Source organism: Heteronotia binoei, chromosome 14 (assembly GCF_032191835.1).
Source record: "Heteronotia binoei isolate CCM8104 ecotype False Entrance Well chromosome 14, APGP_CSIRO_Hbin_v1, whole genome shotgun sequence".
NCBI classification, from domain to species: Eukaryota; Metazoa; Chordata; class Lepidosauria; order Squamata; family Gekkonidae; genus Heteronotia; species Heteronotia binoei.
In genome coordinates, this window is record NC_083236.1 from 67,314,736 (window position 1) to 67,327,664 (window position 12,929).

Here is a 12,929-nt window from a genome sequence, read left to right on the forward strand (position 1 = left end):
CTAAGGAGCATAACTAAAGGAAGGAAGGAAAAGCAGCTTTACCTTTTCTACTTGGCCTGGATTTTTTTTTGGTTGAGTTATTTGTTTAGAGAAAACAGTGATGTTTATTCTAGTTCTAACTAGAATGTTAAAAAGATGGTCCCAGTTGATTGAGAGAGGTAACTAACTAACAGTTGATGTTTAGTCATTCCCACTTTTACTAAAAAAAAAGCTGTTTTGCTGCCTTCTTCATCCAACTAACTAAATGTGATGGTAAGTTCACCTCAAAGGTCTTCCACTCAGGAGAACAGTTATCAATTCGCCCCCTCCCTGTTCCTTCCTGAACCAACCTGGCTTTTGACCTCTTTTGCTCCGTGACTTCATACTTCTGAGGACAGATTCAGGTGGGTAGCCATGTTGGTCTGAAGCAGCAGAACAAAATTTGAGTCCAGTGGCACCTTTAAGACCAACAAAGTTTTAATCAAAGTATAAGCTTTCATGTGCGAGCACACTTCTTCAGCTACAAACAGTGGAAGAGCATTGTTTGAATCTGAAGAACTGCGCTTGCACATGAAATCTTTTACTTCCCATACTTCTGAAGTAGATCATAACTCCAGTCCAGTCATACAGAACAAGCCTTGAATTCCAAGTTGGAATCAGAATGCTGCAAAAAATACTTCCTAACAGATATGCATTCTTACACCATCACCCCCAAACCAACTTAAGACCTCCTGACATAAATCAAACTTTCCACTTCCATCAATGGAAATGTTTTATGCTGTGTAATCAGTTACTTCTGCTGCTTGTATTTTGCCACTGCTTATCTATTCCAGTTTTAAAAGTAAATCTTGTAGAGAAACAGGTGCCCATACAACAAAGAGTACTTGGTGGATGAATGAAAGATGGGGGGAGACTATCTAGGAAGTCATCGGCACTGGTGTTATTCAAAAGATTTATATCCTACGTTATCTCCACAGACACAAGGCAGTTAACAGTGCAACACCAGATTAAGAGTCATAAGTTTTAGAATACCAAACATTTGTAAGAAAACTGAATATCAGCCAGTTAAAAATGCAAACAGTCATTTCAAGAAAATGCGCAGGAGGGGGGGGGGGAATTGGTTTGCTTCGAAACCAAGGCACAGACCCCAAGTCCATCTCACTAATACAAGACTTTTCTGTACTCACTCTCTGGAAACAGAAGGGAAGCCCCCTGCACCTGCCTAATGCTAAAGTGAGGAATCTTCCTTCAGAACAACAGACTCCTCTCTTTGGGTCAACAGAACCCAGCTCCAAAATATTATAAAACCTGCTGAAGATGCACATGGAGAAGGATGCCACATACATATAAAAAAGTGTCTATTTTGTCATGATTCCACGAGCTTGGAAACTGTCACAATTTTCACATGGCTGCACAGATTTTCTACATGCTTCTGTGCACATGTTTAAAAATGTCATTTGTAAAGGAATTCCTTATAGCAAGAATAGGGATAGTTTTAATAGTCTGTAGATTCTATAGTTTGCCACTCTATTGTAAGACCTTACTGAATGCTGACTGCATTCTGACATCTGGTTTAATGTACTTTATCCCACACTCTGCTTTTTGGAAAATATGCTGTGGTCAAGACCACATCTGGTGCAGGGCTAGGAAGACAGGATACAGTCACAGCGCAATGCTACTTGCTGCTCATTCGATTTTGTCCTCACGAGATGAATCATTTTGTTTTGAACTTTTGTCTTCAAGAACACTAATCGCATATTTGCTAACAGCAGGAATTACATTTATTTACCAATTACTGAACAAATTAATATTTACTGTTTTTATCATCAAGACAAGGTCTAAGATTAGTTCTGATATTCCACCATTCTTTGTATTACTGTCAGAAAGACAGAGATTCTAGTTGATTTTGTTTAGCATGTGTTTCCATAGGCATGAAAATATCATTTTAAACTCTTAAAGAAATTCACTCAGTTTACTATGCACACAAAAACGCAGAAGATGAACTTCAGCACCAACAAAATGTCTCGGAATCATTAAACATAGTCAGAATTAACTCCTACCCTTCGAAAACAAACTCAGGAGGTTTAATGCCCACATATACTACACAGTAAAAAATAATAATATTAACAAGGAGAACTACGCCTACAACAAAGATTTAGATTTTCCATTACAAAGCAACAGCTGTGTCAGATATGAAATGCAAGTTATTTTAATTAGATTCTGCACAGAGTTCCTTCTCCATTCTCCTTACTTTCGTAAAGGCTTTCTCTTTCTTACACTATAAGGTTGCAGGCAATGCTGTTTGCTTTCAATTTAATTTCTGTGCCATACACCTTGTTTTTAAAGAGGTTCATCAATAATATGTCCATTATTGTTCAGAAAGGGGAAATATCAAAAACTTTCTAAGATGTTATGGAAAGGCTTTTGCAATCTGCCATTTTAAAATGAAATACTGAAAGCCTCGATGCCTTTCCAGAGCCAGAATAAGTTAAACGTTTGTTTAGTCAAACATTGTTATAAAATTCCAATGCAAATAGAACCGACCCTCTTTATACAAATGCTGTACTGATGTAGGGAGCGTGTAACTTAAAGGAAAAATGCATCAGAAGCACGAAGATGGACAGGTTCAATTAGAAATCAGACACTAAGGACTAGGACACTTCCAGGCACAATGGAAAAGTGCTAGACTGACAAGTACCGGAACACTCTGAAGGGGGCAAAGTGGAAGCTCATTTAGACCCTGGCTAGTCAGTACTACAGGGCTCTGGGACAAGTTTAGCACTTGCCAATGCAAGTCCGTTCTTGAGCTGTGGCAACTAAATCAGAGGATATTGACTTGACTATAGCTCTATCTGCATGAACCAGAAACAATGAAGGCAGATCTGGCACTTGGCCAAGAAATAAAACCAGGAAAGCCTCACAGCATGTTCCCAGGTTTTGCTCACTCCAACTACAGACTACAGAGTTCCAATTTAGGTCTTCTGAAAGAAAGAGGGGGAAAGAATGCAAGGCAGATTGTGGAAAACAGACCCTTGTGTGTTAGCATGCCTTCTGCCAGTTACTCGGAAACTGTTGTGAGCACCTGGAGAGCCGCTGCCAGTCTGAGTAGACAATACTGACTTTGATGGACCAAGGGTCTGATTCAGTATAAGGCAGCTTCGTATGTCCATATGTACTGTAAGTCAATTCATCATGCTTTAGAACCGGAGAAACTGAAGCTATCGTTACTGACATCTTGAAATGTAAATATAATGGGATACAGGAAAACAGTAAAGGGAAAATAAGTTTTCTCTGTATATTGGTATCTTGGTGAACAAGCCAAAAAGAATAGAAGCAACCATCTCCTGTTTTTATCAGAATTGAATCAACAACACAAAGCGTAAACAGGCATCAAGCAGCACCTTAATGACTTATGCTGGATTAAATATTATTAATTTTCATAAATCATTTAGAGCCCATTTTATCACAACCATGTAGTGGGTCCTTACCTCATTTATATACAAGGTTATAAAAATACACTAAAGTCAAGGGACTCATGCTTACTTTTGCTACATCAGACTAACAATGTTCACTCCTTTGGAGTTATAGCAAGGATAGCTGTGCTCCGTTACACATTCTGGGATGGATCCCACAGATGTGTTTTTTAGTCAACTGTGTCAAGGGAAGGTTCCTTTCACTAGAGGATAGTTCTACTGCAGGGGTGGTCAACGGTAGCTCTCCAGATGTTTTTTGCCTACAACTCCCATCAGCCCCAGCAATATAGTGGAACAGATACGCAGGATCCAACCTTCGCTTTTGAGTTCCTGATAGTATTTACAAATTAACAGACCGACGTTTCAGTAGGAATGCTACGCCTGCTTGTTGCAGTACAAATTTCATAGGCTGTGTTACGAGTACAAATAGTCAATCAAGAAGAACAAAAGGGCTTAAAGCAAAGCAGAATTTTAGACTGAAATCCTTTCCAGAAAACTATCAGCCTGGCCCAGCATTCACTGGATATCTAGCTGCTATTTGAGGGTTATGTGCAGAAATGTTAAGCACTCCTGAGCAGTAACAACTTTGCTGACCAACAAAAGTCATGTGCGTGAATCTTCCTACAAGCAGCAGGTATTACTTCTTTGTTTAGTAATCAACACCGTAACCACAGTTTTTATCAAGCATCAGTAAAGTATTTTAAAGCAGCCGGAACTAGTCTAAAAAATGCACGCAACACCACAATATTTTGCAAAACCTGTGGATGCACCTTTAGAGTGTTTCCCTGAAGGCCTCTTGGGTAATGACTCCTCAATGGAATGTGCTGATGTATGTAGTGCATTTTCTAAACTGTTACCAACACTGTTTATGGGGGTCTCGGATCGTGGAGTGACCTGAAGGAGAAAGAAAACACAAGAAAACAAACCAGTCAGCTTCATTTCTCAAAGCTATAATATTATCAAAGTCCACAGGTTTAGTTTATCTGTTTACTACAAAGCAGTTTTTTTTAAATTTATAAGCACCTTTGTAAAGCACAGAAAAGTGATGGTGGTGGAGATTTGAGACAGAATGCGTGCAATCTGCTTATGTTGGAAGTCTGGTCTGCACTCAGGTTAGGCCTGGTTTTACAGTTTGCCTAGCTGCAAAAGGATGCTTCACTTACCCCATTTAATTCTACCAGGAAAATGTTAAATCTTGCTCATTTCATAACCACCATCAGTTTAACCGATATGCTGTCCGACTCACTCTTTCAAAAACCCACACACATAACAGAAACAAAAGAGCCTGATGAGCTCCAAATGCAGCACTTTAAACAACTTGTGTTTGGGTTGGGGCTTGCTACAACTGCCTCGTAATTTTTTCCAAGTGCCATATTCTCTGATGCAACATGCGTTTGAGATTCCTCCGAAGGATGAAGAGCAAGGGAAGAAAAGCCTACAGCACAGACTGTGTCTTCCTAGGCTCTTCCCTGCTTTGAAGTTACAGAACACAGAAGTTAGAACACACAAGTTAAAGGTGTGCTGCATCCCAAAACAGTTCTATATTCTCCAAAGGCTCATTTTTACTACCTGGAGCCACAAAAGGTCTTCTGCATCCAACTCTGCGCTACGTAAAGGAAAGCCAGCCTGCTCACACTGGGATCCCTGGCTGCCCATTGTGAGAAGGAAACCTGGCCCCAGGATCCAGACAAACTCTTATTTCACATCCACCCACACTTGCCAACAAAGACTTGCCATCTCTCTCACTCACTGCTGCTCTTATCCTTCACCTGCTGAAAACCTCTGCCTTTCCTTCCATGAAGCACCAAAGCCTTGCTCTTCCTTGGGGCACCAACCATTCCTTAGCTACAAACACATGTGCACCAAACAAAGTAGTGCTTGGCTATGCGGTCTCGCTCAAGATCAAGCCTCTACTGCTGATTCTCCTCCCACCCTGCTTTCTCACGCATTTCATTTATTGTTTCAAAAGTGGGTTGTAATGGCTTTTCTGACTTAGGATGGCCACTCTGCCATGAAACTCACTGGATGGTCTGCAACCATCTACCTCACAGGGCTGTTGGGAGGATAAAATAACAGAGCGAAGACAACAACTTCTGCATCATTCAGATCCTTGGAGGAAACATGAGGTTAAAAACTGCACTAGATAGACACAGCACCAGTTTGTCCAGCACAGACAGGTAAACCACCATATTAGTGGGAGGAATGGAGTTCATAAAGTGGTTGGCAGTGCTTTGCCATTCTTGGCTGCACCAAAATGTAAAACAGGCCTCTCCGCCACATCTTGCAAACATGGGGAGCTTTACGATTATTCTCATTTCCATTTGGGGGGAAAGAGAAAGTGCAGCAACAGAAATAAGGGTTTGATTTCTGCCCTCCCCATGACCTAGCTGCCCCGACTGAGCTGCCCTCAACAGTGTCCCTCAGCATGACGCCTTTCCGCAGCATGGACCAACTGGTGAGCTTTGGAGGTGCAGTCCCCACCCTCACTTCTGGAGATTAGAAGGGAGAATCACTGCTGGTCTTCCTCCTCCTCCACCACCTGCTTGCCCCACAGAGCTTGATTTACAGGTTATTGTTATTTATTCAACTTGATGAATCGCCCCATCCTGGCCAAAGCCGGGCTCTAGGCGACGTACAACAATAAAAACATGCTATTATCACTAAAACCAAGTACTAAAAAATAGGTTACAAACCCAAAGATGTCTGTTATGAAGTGCTGTCAGTTCCTATTTTCTAGATGCTGTGTTGGGGCAGGGAGCCCCCTTGGGATGCCTCATCTTTACTACCTCCCCTTACAGCCCCAGCAAGAACCTCTCCAAGCCACTCTCGGCACTTCCCACTGCTACACAGCACTCAGAAAGTGAGCTGCTGTTGGTGCCCCACCGCTCCACACCCTTGGCCCCGTCAGCCCAGACCAATGGGGTCAGGAATGCACTACTGGTGGAGGGCCACAACAGCTCAGGGACTGAGTGCTACTTAGTGCCAAGAGGGGTTGGACGTGCTGGAACTCAGCAGCTAGGAGGGGCATGCAAAGTTCAGTGGAGTGCTGCGTGAGAAAATGCTTTTCATTCCCATTGTTATATCACTGTGCTAATGACAAAAGTAGATATATTTTAAAAGATACCACGCGGTTTCATTTTGGAGTGGGGCTCCTCAGAGATGAGCCAAAGGAAGCCAGTTAAGGAAATTATATCCTAGCAGCGGCTGATTGGAGGGTCCAATCCTGAGCACATTTTCTACATACTAAACCTCACTGAACTAATGGGATTTACCTCTGAGTAAGCCTATTTAGGATCATACAGTCATACTGCTCTGTCCACATTTTTCTTTTTTTAACGGGCCCAGACTCTATGTAATTACTATGCAGTATCCCCCTTTGAGTAATGGTGAGTGGAACTATAGTTATAATCCCATTTCCACACAGATGCAGTGCTTCTGGATCCTACTGCAGAAAGGACTCCCAAAACGTCACTGCAAGGTAGGAACACAGTGGCAATCAACAAGCTGAACAGAATGGTCAACATCAGGAATGCTGATCCTCGCCCTCCAATATTAAAACAGGTATTTTAGGTAAGGAAAAGAGGCTAAAATGGACTTTGCTTTGAAACAGAAGCAAAACAACTTAGCAGCACACACAGCACATTAATAAAGCCAAGCCTTAACTACAAGGACATTTGGGGTAAAAGCTGAACATTGCACTGGTTTTCAGAGTTTTAAAAACCAACAATCTTATCAAGGATGGGACGCAAAGGGCAAAGAAGGTGGTTTTCCAAGGATCTCTTTAGTGATATGCTGCTGCAGTTTAACATTCATCTGCTAGAGAGAGAGAGATGGACAATCAAGTACTACTTGCAGAGAAAATCCGCAGACAATCAAGTACTACTTTCAGAGAAAATACTGTGGCGCCTTAAAAACCAACATGTTTGTTATGGTGACATAAACTTCTGTGTACTGCAGACCACTTCACCAGGTTCATGCCACCTCTGTTTGCTTTGTAGCAAAAGGTCACCTAGGGGCAGCCCTCAAATTTGCAGAGTATATAAAATGAGTCAAAAAGAAAGATTTTTAAAAAGCAGATTTAAATGGGAAAAAACCCTCAAAGGTCATTGCCAACTTCTTAGAAAAGTTGACATCACCCAGATTAGCAAATCACAGTGCAATAGGTAAATGCAGGGATGGAATTCTAGCAGGAGTTCCTTTGCATATTAGGCCATGTACCCCTAATGTAGCCAATCCTTCAAAAGCTCACACGGCTCTTTTTTGTAAGCTCTTGAAGGATTGGCTACATCAAGGGGGTGTGGCCTAATATGCAAAGGAGCTCTTGCTAGAATTCCAGCCCTGGGTAAATGTAATTACTTTGATTATCTTTTTAGACAACCATGGCATCATTTAGGCCCAGAAGAGGTTTACAGTTTTCAATCTCATAACCACAGTTAGGATGCCAAGAGTATTCTGCGTGGTTCTCACCTTCCATTAGTTTGTTTTAGCCATGATGTAGCAATATGCCATCTTTTGGTATTGTGATTAACATTAACCAGAGTCTGCTTAACTACATGATCTGCATTACCGATGCTTTGCACCAATGCAAATATTTTAACACACTTAAAGCAAATTATGAAAGGAATCGAAACAGAATAAGGAAGGATGAGGGAGTGTGCATGTGCACCTGCAGAATGCTCATCTCCTAACCTTGGCCAGAAAGCGCAGCAAGGTGATCTTTACAAGGCCTTGGCAAGGCACTTAGATGACTCCATTCCAAACAGACAAGTGTTCCATTAAGCGGCAATTTCATAGTATTTTAGATAATCAGAACTTAGTACACTATCATGATAGTGCATGTGTTACTGCTGACAAAATTCTTTTCAATTGGCAATGATCTGGAGTATCTAATTAAAGCTTATAAGAACCAATTGTACTCCTGCAACACACCACATTTCTTCTCCAGTTCTTCCCCAAATTCTGCTGCACTGCTCTCCAATACTCCTTATTGATCTTATCTTCTTTTCACTGCTTTGAAGAGTACAAGACTTTCACATTTGTCTTTTTAATTCAATTGCCAACAAGCAAAGGTTGTCCAAAAATCCTAAGTTACAGAACAGACGGGTTTTTTTAAAAAACAAAATTTAAAAATACTTATTTGTTATCTAAACAGAAGCTGGCTGTCCTAGAGAATGGAAGAGGAAAGGAACTATCTCCTTAGAAAACTCCTGAAAGGATGGGAGTTGTTGACAGGAAGGTGCATCCAGCCATGAAAGGCACAGTTAAGGTAAACAGGACAGCTGCCACTGCTTGTTTCCCCTAGGCTTCTGTGTTTTGAAGACATAATTCAAAAGAACTTCTTTAAAGAGCAGAAATGAGTCCAGAGGAACTGTAAACTATCTGCTTCACATGAAATATTTTTTATTGCAACAGGACATATCATTGTGGCACGCAATCATATTTTTAATGCAATCAGGAGGTAAACACTGGGGGAAGACAGTAGATTTTCTGTCCTGTTTTATAAAGCCAAAAGGAAGCTCTTTGTTCAAACAGTCCCCAGTGCAAGGATTCCCCTTTCAGAGTCCCCTGTTCAACTGCCCATATTTCCTGACTGTTCCTGCAAGGATATGGCATGGAATGCACTTCACCTCATATTTGGCAGTGCTTCAAGTAAAGAAAGCTAAGCTTCCATTTTTTCCCCTTCTGAAATAAAAAAATTTCACAATGAGGGATGGTTCAAACACCATGTAAACAACACGTTGTACAGAAGATAACCTGAATGGACCTTTGGGATATTGCTGTGCTATTTAAACAGGGTTTGAGTAATGCAAACAGATTCTCCGGCTACTGATCCAAGCCAAGTTTCTAGTCTCTTAAAAGTGACACACTTAATTAACCATTAGTATCTGATCTCAAGAAGTCAGTTTGTTCCAACAAGTGATGCTCTATCCTTTTTACAAAGGAAAGAACAAGCAAAATACTTACGGTGGCGATGGGAAATCCTACTTTGTTTTATTAAAACACTTGAAATAAAGCATACTGAGCATTTGAGCTATCAGGATTCATCAATGCTATGTGTTTAGTTCTATTTTTATACACCACCCACAGCGAGTCTTTGTTTCTCCACTCTTTGGCTTATAGTGGGAAAATGAGTACTCCAGCAGAAGTAAACATAAGTACAATCAGGTGGAAGTTTACACTCAAATACTGTCAGTCAGCCTTACCATCAGACTGTCTGGACCTCCTGAACTGGAAATCACATTTGCACAGTGTTAAGCCCAAAACCATAGACCTGGGAAAGCCTTGACATTTATCTCCCCTATTCAAGGTCTTCTGGTGTAATTTCCACAGATCAGAATGATAAAGGAAGAATCTGCCTGTTTTCAGGCCAGTTTTAAAGAAGGGAAGATGGGAATTTAGTGCACACACGTATTCCATCTCTAATTACAAGCTCCTTCTTTTATTCCTATGCATTTTACCTGCAAACTAAAAGTAACTCAAATGTCTTATTTGTACTTGCTGACCCCATAGATTTTGGCACAAGTTACAAAAGAAGATGCCAAAGTGTACATGGGCCGGACAATGTACTCATTCAAAGAATTCTTCTTTTCTCCCCGGCCACCTACACCAGCGCCATGTCTCGCTACTTGCGGCCTCCCAACACCTCGCTCTTTGTGCGGAACGTGGCCGACGACACCAGGTGTGTGTAAGTGAGGAGGGGGGGCGGGACGGGAAGGGCTGGCGGGAGGGGGACGGATTGTCCCGGGGGCTTCGGCCTAGATGGCGCCCGCGCAGGCGGCGATTTGGGCTCGCCGGGCCCATCTTCTCCAGTAGCCGAATAAGCGGCGTTATAAGAGACCTTCCCGCCACTTGCCTTCATTTTTCATCGCGGGGGGGGGGGGGGGGGAGAAAAGTTATGGTTCGTTTCCCGCCCGATCCTCAGGCATGCTTTCTCATGTTCAGTGTTACGTGCAAGCACACCCGCAGGCTCGCAGCTTTGATGTGCGCTTCACTCTCGGTTTTTAAACTTAGACTTTTTACCCTGGAAAAGCTTTAAATTAAGATATATGTCGAGAAACGAGTTAATAGGATATGTTATGTGTCTCGGTCGCGTTAGGAGGCCGTCTTAACGTAGTAAAGTGCACCCCCCCCCCCAAAAAAAAAACCCAGCTTAAAATCTGTGTTGCTTTTTAATTTTGTAATATCTGGCCTGATGAGTTCTAGGGAACCCTAAAGTTTGCGCACTGTTTATCTGTCTCAATTTTTAAACTTTATTTACCTCATTTATACTCTACTGATCCTTCCAATGGAGACCGTAAGTGGTTTTCAACATTTTCCCCTCTGATTTGCCCTTACAGAAATCCTGCTAGACATAAGGGGAGTGATGGTGGCTCAGTGGTAGAGCATCTGCTTGGTAAGCAGAAGGTCCCAGGTTCAATCCCCGGCATCTCCAAAAAAGGGTCCAGGCAAAATGGTGTGAAAAACCTCCGCTTGAGACCCTGGAGAGCTGCTGCCAGTCTGAGAAGACAATACTGACTTTGATGGACCAAGGGTCTGATTCAGTATAAGGCAGCTTCATATGTTCATATGTTCATATGCTTCATATGTTCAATTCAACTGAAGCCATGACTAAGAAACTGCAGTTCTCAGGACATCTATACAAAGTATCTCCAACCTGTCACTCCACTTCATCAGAAACAAAGTACATAGAATTTACTCCTCTATCCCAAGTCCTTAATTATTTCCAAACACAACTGCAAGTCTGTTTGGCTGAGAGGTTCCTCTTCAAGACACAACCAACACACCTTCCCAGGCCAGTTTACTACTTAATGATATTTGCTCTCTACTCCCTTTGAAAGACTGATAAATTAATCCAAGTTCAAAACAAAAGCTTTTTATCGATCCTCTTCAAGAATCTAATCTGAGCAGGCAATCAGTCCACACTTATTCCATGAGTGCCAGCAGCAATTGGTTACACATTCTACAGTGCAGCCACTGTTGACCAGCTGCTGACCCTAAGATATGGGACCCCCCAGGCCCTACCAGGATTTAAAAGGCTTGTCCATTTCTATAATGAGGAAATAGCAGGAAGAAGATTAGAAGACGTTGCTGCAGCTTCTTCCTTCTTAATGCTTCAGAAATGGAGGAAGCTGCACCTGTTGAGCAGACACATTCTTCAAAGTTACGTTTTGGCGCACCAAATGTTCTTACACACTTTGTACACTTGGAATGTTTGTGCCTGAGTTTTGAATGCCAGGACAGCTGTCAGTCAGTGAGGGCTTCAAAACCAAATCCAGATCCCAAAGCAAAGCTACCGGCTCTTTCACACACATGCACACAGCTGTCAATCCTCCTCTCCCTTATTCCACACATGGTGGTAGTTTCAGGAAGTACATACGAGAGTGTGGGGGAGGGGGCAACCATGGAAAATGGTGAAGCAGACTGACCAGGAAAGGAGTTGGATCAATGGCAAGACCACCCATCAACCAGTTGTAATGAACCCTTTGCCAGTTACCATGTAAAGGGCAGACCCCCTCCTCAGAAGAGCATCACCCTTGTCCTCTCTACAGACCCTGGAAGAAGAGCCCAGGGACACAGTCATAAAGACATACCCACCTTGTGGCAACCAGGACATGTTCCCATGGGGCTCGCCGTAGAAGTGTTGTGGCTCTTGCTGGTATTTGCAACGATGTTCTGGATCTTGGTGAGCTCCTGTCTCAACACTTGCTTCTGGTGGAAACTGAAGGCGGGATGGTTGGAGGCCATGGTGAACAGCAGCAAAAACTCATCCCCAGTCCGGCCCTCGTTGAGCTGCAGTCCATAGTTGTGAATGACAGAGTCAATGTGGGTGAGAGTCCGGAAGAGGACCCCCGCCGCCTCCCGGTGGGATGACCCCAGGAGAGCCAGCGAGACCAAGAGCTTGCTGCGCACCACCTCATCCGTCAGGTTGGTCAGGCTGCCCAGGTCGGCGGGGTTGTTGGCCTTGATCTCGGAATCCCGCAGCGAGTGGTAGTCCTTGCGAGCCAGGTCTTCCAGGCAGGCGCCCAGGAAGCGCAATTCCAAGGGGATACACAGGTCCAGCAGGCCACACAAGAACTCCACCCGCTGAGGAGAGGGCAGCTCGGAGAACCAGCGGTACACACTCTCTCTCTGCAGCCGTGGGCACCGCTTCTCTACCATGCTGCTGGCTGACGCCACCAAAGGCAGCAGACCCTCCCCTCCCAGGTTAGAGGGCAACTGCAAGCAGACAGGGCCAAGCAGAAGAGGATTGGATCGGACCCCACTAGAGAGACTCTGCTTCTAGGGCTGCAGCCTCTGGACCCCACACAGGCCTAACTATTTAGACCAGGCAGATCTGGCTCAGGGGGCCAGAGAGGAGAACCCAGAGATCCCCCCCCCTCCCTGCTACGAGGTTCAAGATCAGGAAGAGGCAGCAAGACCTGCCACAAAGGTCAAAAATCCAGCCCTCCCCAACATCACCATCCCCCCAAAATGGGA

At 43.3% G+C, this 12,929-nt stretch overlaps 1 protein-coding gene across 2 annotated transcripts in view; it reads right to left on the minus strand.

Annotated features, from left to right (window-relative positions):
- ZCCHC14 (zinc finger CCHC-type containing 14) overlaps positions 1–12,725 on the minus strand; it is a 43,152-nt gene extending 30,427 nt beyond the window's left edge. For both annotated transcript variants that reach the window (XR_009556183.1, XM_060253780.1), the window contains exons 1-2: positions 12,048–12,725; positions 4,223–4,346 (exon numbers count right to left, since the gene is read on the minus strand). Coding sequence is in view for 1 of the 2 variants with exons in the window: in XM_060253780.1 (XP_060109763.1) it covers positions 4,223–4,346; positions 12,048–12,611 (688 nt within the window). In the remaining variant the exon portion in view is untranslated. The remainder of the gene's footprint in view (positions 1–4,222; positions 4,347–12,047) is intronic.
- Positions 12,726–12,929: the final 204 nt, after the last annotated feature.